We start from the raw sequence: 18,720 nt of genomic DNA on the forward strand, positions 1-18,720 counted from the left end.
TCAGCCCTTCCCACTAGCAGTCACATAGGGTCCATGAGCCAGAACCCGGCATGAGTGGGCAGGGGCCACATTCTCCCCAGACCACCCCCCACCTCAGCAAGGGCAAGTGGGCCCTTAAGTGGGTCCAGTGGACTGAATAGAGGCCAGAGGCCCAGGAGTAAGATGGACTATGTCACAGTAGTAACAGACTACACTCTGATGTCCCAACCTCTAGTGCTGAGTGCTGCTTAGGAGTCACCTGCAGTGGAGCACCCATGGGGCACTACTCGAAGAAGAAGAGGAAGTTACTTACCTTGTGCAGTAACTATGGTTCTTTGAGATGTGTGTCCTTATGGGTGCTCCACAAATCACCCTCCTCTCCTCTACTTCGGAGGTACTATAGTGCTCTGCCATAGAGAAGGAAGTGAGGAGCTTTGGCCCATGCAGTGCCAGATAGCCTTGGGGCAGACCACATAGGAAGGAGCGCATACGTATGGGCTCAATGGACACTGTTACCAAAAATCTCTGATTAGAGGCACAGGGACTCTCATACACCTGCAGTGGAGTACCCATAGGGGGACACATCCCAAAGAACCATTGTTATTGACCAAGGTGAGTAACTTCTTCCTGTCGACTTCAGTGAGGTTTGTAGATGGTTAGTATTTTAGGTGGTGGGAAGCTGAGTCAGGGCAAAAAAGAGAAGGGTCATCTAGATTAGCCCTTGAAAAGTAATTTGAAGAGCAGTCTCCAGTGGGGTGGCATCAATTCCAAAGAACTTAATGGCTTAATAACTTAAGCAAATGGTTCACAGCATGAATCACTCATGGTCTCTGATTAAAATCAACATGTGACAAGTTTGAGCAGGATTCACAAAATTACCTACGGGCTGTACATGAAAGGCATCACACAGTTGCATCATTGAACGTCATAGGTACAAACTTACCACGCCCTCAGGGCAGCCTAATCTATACCACAGGCTTTAGTCTGCAAAGTCATAGGCATAGTTATATTTGAGATTTGTGACAATATCGTCATCATTGCCAGCAATGGGCTACCAATAAATATCAGTGATCTTTCAGATAATCTTTCTGTGAATCAGTCTGTGACAATACAGACACTGGTTTCTTCTGAACTGGTTTCATTGTGCAGGATGTTCTCTCTCTCTCTCTTTCTCTCTGTCTCTCTCTGTAGGTTCCTGTCCCTCTTAAAATATGTAAAATTATGCCACAGCTTCCTATTAATACTTTTTCAGTTAATTCTTTTCTAATCTCAGTCAGTCAACATAGGAGCCACAGGAGCCACATGCCAGACCTTTTGCATTGCTGCTTGAGCTCATTTTAAGACGTGGTTTGACTTTGGATAGTTTCACAATATCATTTATTGCTCTCTAGCTTTCAGTCATGCCAAGTAATCAGTTTTCAGATGGTGTTGAACTTTTATCTCAGGTTTACAGGTAGCTTCTTTCAAAGCCTTCGTTGTTTTCTCTGAGTTGGAATAAATCTGCAGTTCAATGCAGCTTCCTCCTGCTCTTTTCTACCAGCTGAAACACAGAGCAATTATTTCATTTTAGAAGTTTTTCTGCCTATGACGACTTAGGGCATTTGCTTGTCCTTGTCACATCTGTCTGTCTCTCCAGTCTAAGAGCACTTGCTTTGTCAGACTGATAGATTAAGTTTTTGAATCCTTGGGGTTTTTGTGCTGCTACTTCTTGTTTTTCAAAAAATTATTTCAAATGAAAATTCCTTCCACCAATACTTCATAACACAGCATTTAAATTGTTTCCCCATGATGCTTTCTGGAAGACAGTCTCTTAGGTCTTTAAAACTAATAAAAGGAAGTTTTTCTTCACACAATATATGGTAGGCCTGGGAAACTTCTTGACAGAGGATGTTGTGAAGACCAGGACTTTAACAGTGTTCAAAAAAGAGCTAGATCAGTTCATGCAGGAGGTGAGCTCCATCAGTGGCTATTAGCAAGGATGAGTAGGCATGGTCTCCCTACCCTCTTTTAGAGGCTGGAAATGGATGACAGGAGAAGGATCAATCAATGACTATCTGTTCCCTTCACTCCCTCTCGAGCACCTGGCATTGGCCACTGTTGGAAGACAGGATACTGGGATAGATTGACCTTTGGTCTGGCTTAATATGGCCTTTCTTATGTTCTTAGGTCCCAACCACAAGACTGAGGCTTGGTCTATATGAGGAGACAAAAGTGTTTTTAGGCACACAAATCTATCTACAAGGATCGCATAGCTAGAGTTGACTTATCTAAAAGCGATTTTTGCCACCTTCCAACCAGCAGGACGTCAATGGGAGAAACTCTTTCATCAACTTCCCTTACTCCTCATGACTTCCAGGGGTATTGGGCTCTACTGTGGCACCATGAAAGTTTAATTTAGTGCCTTCCCACTAGGCATGCTAAATTGAATGCCAGAAGATCAACCACCAATGCGTTGATCTTCCCGTAAGCGTAGGCGTGTCCTAGCTAAGTCTCCAATACTAATCGTGGTTGTAACTGTTAAGGTACATTGTCTTACTTAAAGCTTTGGGAGGGATCTAAAGACTTTAGATGGTTTATCCTTCTGTAATGAAGTGACAATTTGCAGGAAAGTTAAAATCCTGATGGCTGAGAGCTTGTGTGCAGTGGGGGCAGTACTGACAGACCAACAAGGGGAGCAGCCCAGCTATATGTTCTGCATCTTTGCCTCACTATAGGCTTTGTACACCCACCCCCATCATTGGCCACTGCCCCCCCACGCACCCACCCATACACAACCCTCACCACTGGTGGGAGGGCAGCTGGCAAACAGGGATCTGGCCAGTAGCAGGACCCAATAAAACTGGTGGGAGAGGGGAGAGGAGAGCGGAATTTGCCAATTTTTAAGAAACATTTAGTATACCTGCAGGAGGGCTTAAATATAGGATTTTCTGTTTTAAAATGGGACATCAGATCACTTTAAAGTGAGGTTCATTGCATGTTGATGAGGTGCCTCCTCATGCCAGTGTTTTAAAACTGTTGTTAGGATAAAAAGAAGGTGAGGTGTCACTTCACACTGGTATCATTTCCAGAAAGTATGGTAGTTAATCACACAATCTTCAGAAGTAAGGTCTCAACTATCAGACCTGTAGATAAGGCCCACCAGAACTTTGCCTTATTCAAAAACATCCACCAGAAAATATTTTGCCACTCTTACTTGTAACCTCAAGGTTGCTGCAAGTAGGAAAGATCAGCCAACATTAACTTTTTCAAAGGAAAGAAAAATCTTTAAGAAAATGTAATTTAAATCCCACTCCACTTTGATACCACCTCTCCACTTGATAATTTCCCTGTTCTCTTTGCTCTGTCTGAAGCGTCTGACACTGACCATTATATAAAGATAGAATACAAAGTTAGATGGACCATTGGTCTGACCAATTATGGCCATTCTTATGTTCTTCTAATTAAAAATACTTGATAACAGCTGGGCAAATGGTATTTAGTATTACCTTCTTATTACAATAATTGTAATTTTCTCACTGTTACCTTGTGCTCCCCACAACTATTTGTTGTGTCTTGTCTTGTCTTGTCCTTATGAGCAAAAACTGTCTTTTTTTATTACTTGCATATACTATGCCTGCATGCTTGTCACAGGAGGATCTGATCCTTGATTAAGACCACTAGGCTAAATTGAAACATAAATAATAAGTAGTAATAGTTATTATAAAACAAGAAAACCAGTTAGCATTTGAACAAATTTGTATTCAGTCTACACTATTGCCAGCATAAAATGATTCTGTTTTTAGACCACCTTCTATAATTCTTTATTGGTATTTTCTCTTGTTTTCTAGCTTTGAGTTAATTTTGAAGATTTAAGTATGAATTAGTGTTACACATTTATATGAACTTTAGATATATAAAAGTTATTGTTGTTTAGTGATATCAATATGTACATAAATGACTATGTTTTTTGTCAACCCAGGCCCCTCCAGGCCTAAAAAAGAATTTGATGAGAACTTATGAATCTTGGACTCCAGAGCAGATTAGTAAAAAGGGCAATTTGTCTCGTGCCCATGCAGTCTTTTGTTTGGCATGGTTTCATGCTGCATGCCAAGAAAGAAGAAATTACATCCCTCAGGTAAGTATTCTAACTTCCTACCAGAATTTTGTTTATTTACTATTTTTTTCTTTCATTTTATAGCCTGTTTACTAGTTTCTAAATTTTCTAATTAAAATAAAACATGCATTTTTTAATTTTTGGTCATGCAGAAGTGAGAAGAGTAGCTACGGGTGTGAAACTTTGGTGGCTACTAACTTGGAGATATTAGTTATTGGATATGGCCTCATTGCAAAACTGGGGCCTGATAGCACAGACCCCAGCTGCTTTAGAGTTCCATTGGTTCCAGTGTCACTCTTCATGGGATTAGAACTTTGTATTAGCTGATCTTGATACAGGTTTGGGGCCATGTGACACAGTATGTGCTTCGTCCTTGCTTGATTCGGGAAAGCATTAAAAGACTCTTTGCTGAATGGAAAGGCAGAAACTAGCTGTTAAAGATCAGCAAGTTGCCATGCCTGGAGGGAGGAATCAGAACTTATGGAATGGACAGCTGTCCCTCTTGAGTGGTAGAAGCTATAGAAAGGAATAGATACTTCCAAGGGAAGGGAAGTGATATCTGCTCTCCTCCTGAACATAGATCTGGTTGTGAAAGACATACTGTTCCTGACATTAAGAATAGTAACAGAGAGAAAGCCATGCTAGTCTATGTACTATCAAAACAAAAAAGCAGTCAAGTAGCACTTTACTAACAACATAATTTATTAGGTGAGCTTTCGTGGGACAGACCCACTTCCTCAGACCATAGCCATACCAGAGCAGACTCAATATTTAAGGCACAGAGAACCAAAAACAGTAATCAAGGTGGACAAATCAGAAAAAAAATTATCAAGATGAGCAAATCAGAGAGTAGAGGGACAGAAGCAGGAGGGGGGAGGAAGCCAAGAATTAGATTAAGCCAAGTATGCAAACAAGCCCCTATAGTGACCCAGAAAATTCCAATCTCCATTCAAACCACGTGTTAATGTGTCGAATTCGAATATAAAAGACAGTTCAGCAGCCTCTCTTTGAGAAGTGTTGTGAAAATTCCTCATCACTAACACGCAAACTCTTAAGTCATTAAAAGAATGGCACACTCCATTAAAATGCTGGCTAACAGGTTTGTGAATCAGCAGTGTTTTTATGTCTCTTTTCTGCCCATTAACTGTTTGTCTGAGAGAGTTTGAAGTCTGTCCAATATACAAAGCATCTGGGCATTGTTGGCACATGATGGCATATATGATGTTAGTTGAGGAACATGAGAAAGTGCCCGTGATTCTGTGAATAACCTGGTTAGGTCCAGTGATGGTATCTCCAGAAAAGATATGCATACAAAGCTGGCAGCAGACTTTGTTGCAAGGAAAAGTCCCAGGACTGGTGTTCCTGTGGTATAGACTGTGGCTGTTGGTGAGAATCCTCATAAGGTTGGGAGGTTGTTTGTAGGAGAGAACAGGCCTGTCACCTAGGGCCTTCAGGAGTGTGGCATCCTGATTAAGGATAGGTTGTAGGTCTTTAATAATTCGTTGCAGTGATTTTAGTTGAGGGCTGTTGGTGATGAACAGTGGTGTTCTGTTCTTGGCTTTTCTGGGCCTATCTTGGAGTAGCTGGTCTCTGGGTATTCGTCTGGCCCTGTCGATTTGTTTTTTTTTTATTTCTCCTCAGGGGTAATTCAGGTGTATGAATATTTGGTAAAGATCTTGTAGTTTTTGGTCTCTGTCAGTTGGATCAGAGCAAATGCGATTGTACCTAAAGGCTTGACTGTAAACAATGGATCTAGTTATGTGTGCAAGATGGAAGCTAGAAGGTTGAAGGTAAGTATAGTGATCAGTGGGTTTCCGGTACAGTGTGGTCCCAATCAGGCCATCCTTGATTGGTATTGTAGTGTCCAGGAAATTTATCTCTCGCATGGAGTAATCAAGACATAAACTGATTGTGGGGTGCAGATTATTAAAGTCTCTGTGGAATTCTTCTGGAGTCTCTATACCATGGGTCCAAATCACAAAGATGTCATCAATGTATCTTAAGTGGAAGAGAGGTAATAGGGGACGAGAGCCAAGGAATCGTTACAGAGCCTCTACATCCATTGTGGTAAGGATGACTTTGTCAGGAACTTTTCCAATGTTTTGTAATTTCCTCAGGAAGTCAGTGGCATCTCGGAGATAGCTGGGAGTGTTGGTGGCATAGGGTTGGAGGAGGGAGTCCACGTAACTGGATAGTCCAGTGGTAAGGGTGCCAATACCTGAAATGACAGGGCATCTGCGGTTTCCAGTTTTGTGGATTTTGGGAAGTAAATAGAATAATCCAGGCTGCGGCTCAGATGGTGTGTCTGAGTGAATGAGGTCCTGGGTAGCAGCAGGGTGTTCCTTAAGTAGTAGTTGTAATTTCCTCTGGAATTCCAAAGTGGGATCAGAGGAGAGTGGTCTGTAAAATGTGGTGTTGGGGAGTTGTCTGGCTGCTTCCTGTTCATAGTCTGATTTATTCATGATGACAATAGCACCCCCTTTGTCAGCTGGTTTGATCATAATGTCTGGGTTGTTTTTGAGACTCTAGACAGCATAGGGTGCTACTTGACTGCTTTTTTGTTTTGATATTAAGAATGTACATGTTTCAGGCATCATGCAAGCCTGCAGTTATATTGGTTGCTTGCAGCATTGAGTTCCCCTGACCCCCAAATATAAAGGTAAAATAAGATGAGGAGTAAAATGGTTGACATGTGATATAGGCAGTGATTAAAAGAAACAGACATACTTACCAAAGTCTGAAAGGAAACTGAATTCAAAAAAGCCAGTTCGAGTAAGGAAGTGAGTTGCCTAATCATAATTATTAATGAGTCATAGTTGCAACAAGAAGTGTTTGGGAAGAGAGAGTGTTGCATGCTCATGAGCATCATTTTCAAGAAGCCTTGCTGATTAATCTGGTATTTTCAAAATATATTCATTTTATATAAAAACTGTTAGTTGCTACACCTGTAGGCATACTCCCGACATTTGCCTGTTTGCCTAGGTAATGTAATATACACTGATAATCTGTCATATTGTCTCTGTGCTGTCTGTATCTGGGCAGCAGCCGAGAAAAAAATGGCTTCAAACCAGTGTTGTAGATTTTTTTCCCCCAAGATGTTACGTATTACATATGTTCTGCAAGCACTTAATTTCTTTACTTTTTCATGTTCATTTACTACCCATTCATTAATAACTCATACCAACTTTTGTTTGTTTTAATGATAGGGTTGGACCAAGTTTTATGAATTTTCTTTATCTGATCTCCGTGCTGGATATGATGTTATTGATGGACTCTTTGATGGTAAGTTATTCCTAAGGGATTGCTTATTCCTTTCTTTGCGTTGTTAAGTCTTTCTGAGTGTCCTCCCTTCAAACCTTTATAAAATTAGCAATCCATAGAATATTTTTAAAATAATTTCAACTATTTTAGTTAGGGCTGACTGGGGAATAACAGTTCCATTTAATGGCAACTTTTAAGATTATTAATTTTGGTTTTGTTCTACACTGGATCAAAACCAAAATCTTTTGAGCATTATCTTGGAAGTTGGTGAGTGTGTGTGCACGGAGCTTGGTAGTGTCAGTCATTGGCCTGGGGTGTGGGAGACGCAGAATCAGGCAAAGCAGGAACTTGAATCTGGGTCTCTCGCATTCCAGGCTCTAGTACGTACATGTCTCTTTTTACTCCTCTGTCCTGTTAAAATTATGCAGATCCACAAACTACCATATTTCAGTGAAATTTCATTTTTTTTAATGTTTCATCCAGCTCTAATTTTGATCCTGTGTTTATCTCACTTAAATGAAAATCATTTTGGTAAGGCCTTCAAGTTTCAAAACCCAATAAAGCTAGTGAGTCAGTATTCAAAAGGGTTCAATATCTTTAGTTCCTGTTGACTTAAGAGAGGCTTGTAGGCAGCTAGTACTTTTGCAGTTCAGGTCATGTACGTGCAGACTTTACAGTTGGAGTATATTACTAGAAGACTTTAAGCCCTGGATATTGACTATTGTGGTGAGGGCAATTCTTCTTTCAGTAATTGGAATGTGAGAGCGAACCACTGTTAACTGAAATGTAATACTAGACCTTTCCATGTGAAGAATCTCAAAGTTTTTTTCCCCCATAATGACATCACCCTTTCTGAAAAATAATGTATTGGGTGCAATGCTACATTGATTTAATGCTCCCCTCTAGTTTGGGACAAGAAGTGAAGGGGAAATACATTTTAGTTGAAAATGTAGAGTATAAATAGGTAGGTGAAGTGTAATCATTTGAATATAATTTGGTCAGAACACCAGTGTTAACTTTCTTAATTTTAAACACATTGTTATGTGATCTTTAATGATCACACCTAACCATGACCTCTTTTTACATCACACCACAAAGCCAGCACCTCAGTTACAATGTCTTCCTTTGGCATGGCAGGGTACTATTCAATCACCCTGCTTACTTTGTGAGGCCTGGAGGGATCTCCACCCAAAGTGATATGGCTGTAACACATTTAAAAATCTGTTGGAACATAGGAGAGTTGAGCAGGCTGATGACAGGGAGTTAGAATGTAGGAGGCCACAATTAAATATGGAATGGCCAGTAGTGTGAAGGTACTTTTGTTCTCCAACTATACAGGGTTGATTGATATGTATGAGGTTTACAATCAAAATATTCCCAAGACAGCTACAATATTTGTTGTTCAGTGGGATTTAAAACACATTAATTACACTCTTATCACTGGCAAAAACATGAAACATTTACCGTGTAGCTGTTGGAACATTTAATAGTTTACATTTTATTATTTTTTTTATTTTGGGGCACTACTCTTATTACACAAAAATATTTTGAAACATTTACAGTACAGCTGATAGAAGATTTAATATTTTACATTTTATTATTGTCTTATTTTACTTTTTGGTTACACTGAAGAAATAAATTGCTTTGTAATAAGAGAGTTGCTTTGTAGGGTTTCTTTGCATTTCCTTATTTCACTGAAAATAAACCATAATAAAAGGAAATGTTCCTCATGAAATGCAGAAAAAGGTGAATGTGACACTAATATTTTGTTACTTACAGGTTCCAAAGATTTTCAATGGGAATTTGTGCATGGCTTGTTTGAAAATGCTATTTATGGGGGCCGCATAGATAATTACTTTGATATGCGAGTCCTTCGGACCTACCTGGAACAGCTGTTTAATTCCAGAGTCATTGGAGGTTTAAATCTTCGTGGCAAGAAGATGACCAACTTCCCATATTCCATCTCTCTACCCAATTCCTGCAATATTTTGGTAAGCATACTTGTCCTGTTTTCAGACGTGGAAACCAAACCTTGCTCTTTTTCTTACAGTACTAAACTAGCAAATGACCATGTCTATTAAAGGCAGGTTCCTGCAAGGTACTGTGCACATTTAAATTCCACTGAAATTAATGGGCGGTGAAAGTGTTCGTTCTCTGTAGGACTATGCCACGTAACACTAATAATGCTAATTCTTTGTAGGAAAAATCACTAAATATGTATTCCTTGCACACTTAATTTTTTGCAGATTTTGAGATTTGATATTGATGAAAATTTATGGTCAAGGCTCAAAGGTTAGAAAATATGAGATGCAAAAACAATAGAATGATAAAAATAATAGAGAAGCTTGGAAAAAAAGCTTTATGATGTTTTCTTAATTAAAATTTCTGTATGTGCTGTACACTAACAGTGTGGAAGAAACAGCTGCGTGAGAAGTATATATGGCTAACAAATTATCTTTCATAATGGCTACGGCTACACTAGCCAAAAACTTCGAAATGGCCATACAAATGGCCATTTTGAAGTTTACTAATGAAGCACTGAAATACATATTCAGCACCTCATTAGCATGCGGGCGGCCACGGCACGTCTGCTCATAGGAATAAGGGGACTTCAAAGTAGCCAGCATCCTTTCAGAAAGGAGCCCTGTTTGGACGAGCCGTGCGGCAGCGTGCCACGTCAATTTCGAAGTGCTGCAGCTGCTGGCATGCTAATGAGGCGCTGAATATGTATTTCAGCGCTTCATTAGTAAATTTGGAAATGGACATTTACATGGCCATTTCGAAGTTTTCGGCTTGTGTAGACATGGCCAATGGGACCTGTGAGATGTTTAACTACATTTTTTCTTTTTTCAGTGACTTAAGGAACACGTTTTACATCAATTTGTATTATTATATTTGGTATTACATTTCTGTCTTCTTGATTTTACCACTTGGCCCTTACATTAACTTAAGAAAAAATAAATTTCATCTTTAAATTCCAGCTCTGTGTATGGTAGAGTAGCAGGTTGTAATTGAGTGGAGTGAGATCAGCAGTGTGTAGGGGAGAAAGACCAGGCAAAGTCAGTGGTCTAGTGTATGGAAACTGAAAGATGGTACTGAGAGAGCAGGTGGAGAGGCAAGGTGGGCTATAAAACAGACAGGCTGTGAAGCAGTATGTTATTTTCAAGGATTCCACTTCTCTGTGATAGAGACAAGTCATGATTCTCAACCATACAGAATGATATGCTGGCATCAGAGGGTTAAAACTGACTCTGAGAAAACTCTGTGAACTATCTTGTATGCCAAAGACCCTTTATGATTCAATATTATTAAATGGCTTATTCACAGCAGTAAAGTTAAGCATATGTGAAAGTGTTTGCCGACTCATAGCCCAACCCAAGTGCACATCGTCTGCTGGATAATAGGATAAAGTCAGGCCTCCAGCCACCTGGTTTGCATGCTTTTGAAGAGGTGGTAAGAACATTCTGCTTCATGTTTCTTCCACCCTCACCCATAGTGGTCCCTTATGCCTTGCACCAGAATAGTAGCTTGAGAGGCTTTTAGACACAGAACTAATTCTACCTTGTCCCTCATATCACCATGCAGCCATATCTTTTAATGCCACACATTTCAGACCAAAACAATGAGAAGTCCTGTGACACAGTATAGACTAACAGATTTTTTTAGAGCATAAGCTTTTGTGGGCAAAGACCCACTTCAATAAGTGCATGTGAAGTAGGTCTTTACCTACCAAAGCTTACGCTCCAAAAGATCTGTTGGTCTATAGGGTGCCACAGGACTTCTCATTGTTTTTGTGGGTACAGACTAACATGGCTACACTTCTGATACATTTCATACTATGTATAATAAATGGTAGCTTATCAAAGATTTAAATGTAAGCAGTAGCATCTTGCATGGGACTACAACATAAAGAAGGAAGTGACTAATAATTCCAAATTCAAATTCCAAATAGTAAAAACCTTTAAATGTGGTGTTAATAATAATCTATATATATAAATAAAATTATTCTTCTCAGTTGTTATAATTGTATTGCAAAGAGCCTTTGTATATTGAAATCATGACACTGTTGTTAGAGTTGTTTGTCAGTTATGAATTGAAGCAGTTTTGGATTTCTGTTCTACTTCACTACGGCTGTGTCTACACTAGCTCCCAACTTTGAAGGGAGCATGTTAAGTAGGGTGTTGGGAAATTATTAATGAAGTGCTGCAGTGAATATGCAGCACTTCATTAAGCTTGTCCTCCCCCCACAGCAACTTCGAAGTGTTAAATTTCAAAGTGCCAGCTTGCATGTAGCTGAGAAGTAAAGGGACTTCGACATAGTCCGGGCATTTCAAAGTACTGGCAGGTTAGCCATGGCTACAAGCAAGCCGGCACTTCAAATTTTAACACTTCAAAGTTGCTGCAGGGGAGAATTAGCTTAACAAAGTGCTGCATATGCACCGCAGCACTTCATTAATAATCTCCCAACACCATGCTCCCTGCAAAGTTAGGAGCTAGTGTAGACATAGCCTACAGTATTTAATTATTAGTAGGTTCTTTGGTATATCACATCATGGCTACGTCTACATGTGAAGCCTACATCGAAGTAGCCTATTTCGATGTGGCGACTAACGTCTACACGTCCTCCAGGGCTGGCAACGTTGACGTTCAACATCGACGTTGCGCAGCACCACATCGAAATAGGTGCTGCGAGGGAACGTCTACACGCCAAAGTAGCACACATCGAAATAAGGGTGCCAGGCACAGCTGCAGACAGGGTCACAGGGCGGACTCAACAGCAAGCCGCTCCCTTAAAGGTCCCCTCCCAGACACAGTTGCACTAAACAACACAAGATCCACAGAGCCGACAACTGGTTGCAGACCCTGTGCATGCAGCATGGATCCCCAGCTGCAGCAGCAGCAGCCAGAAGCCCTAGGCTAAGGGCTGCTGCACACGGGGACCGTAGAGCCCCGCAGGGGCTGGAGAGAGAGTGTCTCTCAACCCCTCAGCTGATGGCCGCCATGGCGGACCCCGCTATTTCGAAGTTGCGGGACGCGCAATGACTACACGGTCCCTACTTCGACGTTGAACGTCGAAGTAGGGCGCTATTCCCATCCCCTCATGGGGTTAGCGGCTTCGACGTCTCGCCGCCTAACGTCGATGTTAACATCGAAATAGTGCCCAACACGTGTAGCCATGACAGGTGCTATTTCGAAGTTAGTGCCACTACTTCGAAGTAGCGTGCACGTGTAGACACGGCTCATATGTTCACATACTTGAGTCATTTCTCTATTTAGTTTTGATACTATTTAGTAATGTCTACAAAATGCTGTTATTCTTAATTATAAATCCTGTGAAATGACAGTTTGTTTTGAACATATACTGCTGGACTTTTTTCAACACATTCTGTTGACTTAATGAACTGTGATTGCAGAGAAAACTTCTACAGTTATCTATACTCTTTGACTTTTTTTGGTAGGATTACCGTGATATTATTGAGAGCCTTCCAGAAAATGATAAACCTGATTTCTTTGGCCTGCCTGCCAATATTGCACGCTCTTCTCAACGCATGATCAGTTCCCTGGTAAGTTTTAAATTTTGCACCACTTGTTACTGTAATCTGAAATATTTCCAGACTGGGAGACCAGACATCTGTTCATAAATACGCATTTCCCTAAGAAAATCAGAATGCATTGAGACATTTTTAGTTTGTTGACTGTTACATGTTGAAAACTTTTGTGTAGCGTTGATTATAAATGCAGAATGTAGACAGTATTTAAAAATAACCTCACTTATTTCCATCTACATTGGTAATGTCAGTAAAATATTTATTTGAGTCCCGTCTCATGTTTTGAGATCTATTCTGCAGTGGGAGTTAATTGTGACACGTTAGTTAATATTTTAAATAGTGTAAACATTTTAAACACCACTTGTTTAGAACGTGTAACTTGCTTTTGATGGCCAAGCATCTCCTAAAATTCTGGAAAGGAGGGTCTTTCCCCTCTCTGCAGCTTTGGGAGCAGTTTAGCAATACAGCATAGCCCCAACTGACTATCCCCCACTTCTAACTTGCCACCAGAACTTTTGCCTCCTTTGTAGTAGTTGAGCAGGAGCAAAATAAACAGCCACTGTTTCTTTTCCCAACTTTACTTTTAATTTGTTCTTCAGACAGTAGTGAGCAATGAAGCTAGTTTCCATCTCCTGCTCTATCAGATGGGTAATTAATACCCAGCCTCCCAGATCGACCACAACAATGTCACCCTTCTGTTTATCCTCTCTTGCCTGTTCCCAGTCTGTGGCAGGCCTGTCCCACAAACAGTGGCTAAATGAGAGAAGTGCACTATGTGCAGCCATATTTACAGGCTCTTCAGAGGGTGAACAATGTTCTAGCTGTCTCAGAAAGCTGAACTTTATATTACCAGGGCATGTCTGCTCAGAGACAGACTGGCATGTCAGGTCCATGCCCCCACCCTGAAGACCTGAGCTAGAAGAAAACATTTCATGTGGTCCAACTTAAGCTCCCTGGGGAAGAAAGCAGAGAGCTTTATACAGCTTCGCTAACATCCACTGTGAATTAGGGAGTTTCTAACAAGACCCCATTTCTAAAGCAGAGCCACAGGGACTCAGTGTGAGAACACCTGTAGAAGGATATCTAGAGGACGCCAGACATTTTTCATAAAAAGGGATACAACAGATCCCACCATAGCTACACTCATACAGCGATTCCTCTGAAACAGATCTACCCCTCCAAAAAAACCAAAACAAAAAAACACACCACAAGAAGCAGAAAAGGGAAAGAAAACAGAGAGAATGTCTAAGAGATAATCCTCTTCAGACAATGCTTTCCTTTCCTAACAAAGAAATCATACTGATTTAGGTTTTGACATTCTGGCAGTCAAACAGTTTGGCAGCTTTCAATTCTTGCTAATGACAAAGTAGGCAGGGAAGCATATCCCACCCAGTTCACTAGGAAAGAATGCTCTTGTATGCAGACGGCCAAAGGGCTTGCATTATACATCGTACCGTATCCACTTCTAAAAAAGCTATGCAGTCCAGTTGGGTGCGTGGCTCCTCTCACAAGACCTTGGGGAGAGGTTCCTCCCCATCCACCTCACTACAAACCTGGGTGGTTGGCCCATTACAAAAACAGTTTCTCCACTCTTGATGTTCATGCCTGCACATTAGCTCCTGATAATGGACCACATCCCCCCTGACTGAACTGACTTCATTTCTCCTCTCTTGATGTTCACAACTCCACATTAACTGCCGATAATGGGCCACATCTACCCTGACTGAGTAGACCTTGTCAGCTCTGGCCCTCCCTTTGACTGAGACTCCCTGTTTAAAACCTCCTCTGAAAATACCAGCACTCATGCATCTGACGAAGTGGGTCTTCATCCACAAAAGCTTATGCTCCAGAATATCTGTTAGTCTATAATGTGCCACAGGGCTATCTTTTCAAAGATATAGACTAACTTGGTTACCTCTCTGATACTACAAACCTTGTTTAGTCACACATGGGTGTTATCTGCACAAATTACTTTATCTCTTCCACACTTCAGGGACACCTACACCTTTACCCAATCCGTAGGGCTCAAGACGTGATTCTGTTAAAATAAACTCCAATTCTTACCCAATTCCTAGGGCTCAGGGTGTAATTCCCTGCGGGTATGCAGGATCTGGGCCACTGAAAAAGCCTTACCCAGTAATATTCTTATTCTCTATTTATTTACAATTACCAAGAAAGCAGAATACATGCTAAGCTACAGTATCATGCTCACCAGTCCTGATAAGGCAGGCAGACTTCCCCTGTTGGGACAGACAAAGTCACTCTCTGGATTGCTGGTTGCTGTGCCTCAGGGTCTTTGGGGGTGGGGTGGTCCTCCTTAAGGTGTTCCTTCTTTCTTCCTTTCATGCTTTCTGTTTCTTTCCTTCCTGGGCACCAGTTTAAGGAGTGAAACTTGAGTCCTGCTTAGCTACACCTTGACCAATTATTTTAGTATAATTTTACTAACCAGTCATAACATACTGTAACAGAACTACCTACCCAGTCATAACCCACCACCTTAACTGATTTACACCTAGCAAAATTAATTATACAGCAGACAGGAGCAATTACAAACTGAACAGATATTATACAGAAAACAGTAGGAAAGTGAAGACAATCATAGAATGGTGATTCCACAACATCAGCTATTGATAAGTCATTGTTTACCAAACAACACACTATTAACTAAGTTTTCTTTACCCATCTTGAGATATGTTTCTTTATCTGGTAACACTGGGCGGCATTAGGATGTGGTCATCTTCTTAACATCTTGATGTAACAGTATTGTACTGGCATGTGAGTATCTGACCTTTAGCTTCACTGTTAGTGGTTGCTGTTCTTTATGCTGGTTGCAAATGAGCTCTGGGCCTCTCAGTATGGCTACAGAGAAACCATGTTGGTTATATGGTTACATGGGAAGTCACCAGAGTAATTAGTGTCACAAGTGTGGCCCTGTGGCCAGGACCCACTCCAGCATTGCTGTCACTGTATCCTGGCCCTGAGTGAGGGCAGGGCAGCAACCAATTCAAGGGTCTCAGGATTATGCTGAGATTGAGCAGTCAGTCAGTTACCAGGCCCTTGCTCAGGTCAGCAATAGTTCAGGGGCTCGGTCCTATGTTCGGATTGAGCAAATAGCCAGTAAGCCCGGTCCTCACTCAGGCAGCAATAGTTCAGGGGCTTGGGCCTAGCTTCAGGCCGAACAAAGTCCGTAGGCCAGATGCTAACTCAGAGCAAACAGCAACAATTCAGAGGCTCATCTTAAATTAAGGCTGAGCCTTTAAACAAAGAGCCAAGGAGCCCAGGCCCTAGATCACAGCGGGGCAACAAATAGTCAGATCTTCATTCTCTGGAAGAGAACTGACAAGCACAGGTATTTTGCATAGAGAGACTCATGGGTAGACTGTCATCCATGATTTGGTGTGATGGGGGATGCAGGCTAACCTGCTCCACTGCATCCCAGCCTAAGGCACTAACAACAACTGCCACTGGGTCAGTGAGGATCCTGACTGGAACACACTGACTGTGTCAGGTGCACTGTCTCAGCCAGACCAGGGTGGGCTACCACTGAGCTACTTCCAAACTACTTATCTGGGCATACTGCAGCCAGGAGCAGATTGTCTGGGTTGTTGGGGAATGGAACCTACATCAGAGTTGGCAACTCAGCTGGCTCGGGGTCCTTCTGTAATCTTGTTGGCCCTGCCTAGTCTTGGTCTTCTTTAATGTCTGTTGCAAGCTCCCAGTTCGTGGTCTTGGGAAAGGTAGCTGCTCCTTCTGGCAGGTAGTGTCCAACAGAGCTCCTGGGCCTTCCTTTTATGCTTCCCGTCCTGCCTCCTGTCTTCTGGCAGGCGGGTGAGATGTGGCAGAGAGGAGGCTCAGGGAGGAGTTGCTCTCCTTCCTGATCTGTGGGCAGCTGTCCCACCTCATTACAAGGTGATTCAGAAGACAAGGGGAGGAGAGGCAAAGCTGACAGTTCTAGCTTCATGCGAGCAGAGGACACCCTGGTTATTTAAACTAATAGACATGGCATTGTTCATCTTTCAGTGGACATCCTTCACCATGACCCCATTTTCCATCCAGACCCAGGCTCTCTCCAACTCACAGGCAGTGTTTCCTCAAACTTTCTCCAACCATGGGAGATATAAATTTTGTGTGTACCAAAGCATGTGCAGATATGCACCACCAGAAGAAATTCATGATGCCCATTGTGGGTGGCTGTGGGCACTCTATGAATCAGCTGGGCAGTAACTTAATCTCTCCTGAACGACCACCAAAGCACTCAACTTACAGGGAACACAGCTCACAGGTTGGCTATTGGGAATGAAGCATCAGTTACACTCTGAGTATCCACCAAAGTCATTGGGACTTCACTGACCTTTATATAGACTTCCACAGTAAAAGCCTTCCCCACCTGGTCATGGTTCAGCTCCTGGTACCAAGGAAATAAACCCTAAGAACTCTGGAATTTCAGCTGTTCTGGATTTTCTTCAGGATGATTTGATTAAAGATCTTTAGACTAGCACAGTAATGTTAGGCAGCCATAAGCAATGACATACAAATAGGATTCTGAGGGTCTTAAGGCAAACATCCTCAAGTCTCAAGATTTCTATGAGCTGTCAGACCGGCTAGACCTGACATCAGACGAGTCTTCCCATTGGTACTAAAAGCCCTAACAACCTATTCGGTTGCAAGTATTATATCAGTCTGTCTATCAAAATTTACTTAGTGATCACTATCTTGCTAGCTGTATCTATGCAAGAACCACTTCATGTGTTCCATGATAACACAGAGATTCTAAGAACTCCCACAGTCTGTCTTAACAAAGGTGAATTCCTTTCTCCATTTCCTGCAAAGCATGATTCTTCTATCATTCTGTCCAAACCCATAGTACAGTAATGTGGGTGTATGTCCAACACTGAAGGTTTACCTCGAGCAGACTGAATTGATGAGAGGATCAGGCTCTTTATATATGCCCTTTCTCCAAAAGTGCCAAGGTCTTTTGGATCTAAATTGTCTCAGGCCAGATTAATTAAATTGTGGCGTTATTTAGGCTATCAGACTAGCTTATTCCAAAGGGAATCAAGACACACACTACAAGATCTCTGGTGAGATAATGAGCAGAGTAAACCTGTGCTTATGCTGAAGAAATCTATAAGGAAGCGACATGGTCAACCTTTTATTAAACAGTACAAAATGGATTTTCTGTCCTCTGAAGATGTTTCCTTCTGAAAGAAGATGCTTTGTGAACTATTGCAGAAGTAATTTAGGCATTTACTATCAAAAGGAGTGTTTCTGAATCCCTCCCCGTTTAATGTCCATCATTCATCATTTCCCATGCATCACAGACCTGTGGGAGATTGTAGTGTGGAAAATTTCCTTTCTTCTCTTGTAATTCTGCCCAACCTGGAATGGCTTCATTAGCCAAGAGACAGCATTATTTGTATATGTCTTCAGCGTGTTTACTGGATAGTTTACCATACATAATTTGCTTGTTGACTTTAACATTACTGGTATTATCATAGTCTTAGAGTTTTTGCATGTTATATTTATCATTCTTCTGATGACAAGTTGGAGAAAGGAATGTGACCAGAATGAGCTGTACTGAAGTGCAGAAAGGAGAGGAACAGTCTAGGTATCACAGAATTGCATGAGATATAGCTAGCAGAAAGGAAATTATTGGGTAAGAAATTTTCCATTTTATCATCACTGTAATAGGACAAGATGATACCTACATTAGCATTCTATGTCTGTGCAGCATTGTGTTATCTTGAATTGTTTAATCTTGCAGCTTCCACAAGTTGTAAAATTGCACAATTCTACTGTATGTCCTGTGAAAGATGTAGTATTTGGAGATATATACAA

General features: G+C 41.4%; 1 protein-coding gene across 1 annotated transcript in view; it reads left to right on the forward strand.

Moving 5' to 3' along the window:
- DYNC2H1 (dynein cytoplasmic 2 heavy chain 1) overlaps window positions 1–18,720 on the forward strand; it is a 346,899-nt gene that overhangs the window by 256,544 nt on the left and 71,635 nt on the right. Inside the window, exons 79-82 of the mRNA XM_074984721.1 lie at window positions 3,938–4,093; window positions 7,279–7,354; window positions 9,113–9,324; window positions 12,793–12,897. Coding sequence (XP_074840822.1) covers window positions 3,938–4,093; window positions 7,279–7,354; window positions 9,113–9,324; window positions 12,793–12,897 — 549 coding nt within the window. The remainder of the gene's footprint in view (window positions 1–3,937; window positions 4,094–7,278; window positions 7,355–9,112; window positions 9,325–12,792; window positions 12,898–18,720) is intronic.

The sequence above is a fragment of the Carettochelys insculpta genome, chromosome 1 (assembly GCF_033958435.1).
Source record: "Carettochelys insculpta isolate YL-2023 chromosome 1, ASM3395843v1, whole genome shotgun sequence".
Lineage (NCBI taxonomy): Eukaryota > Metazoa > Chordata > Testudines > Carettochelyidae > Carettochelys > Carettochelys insculpta.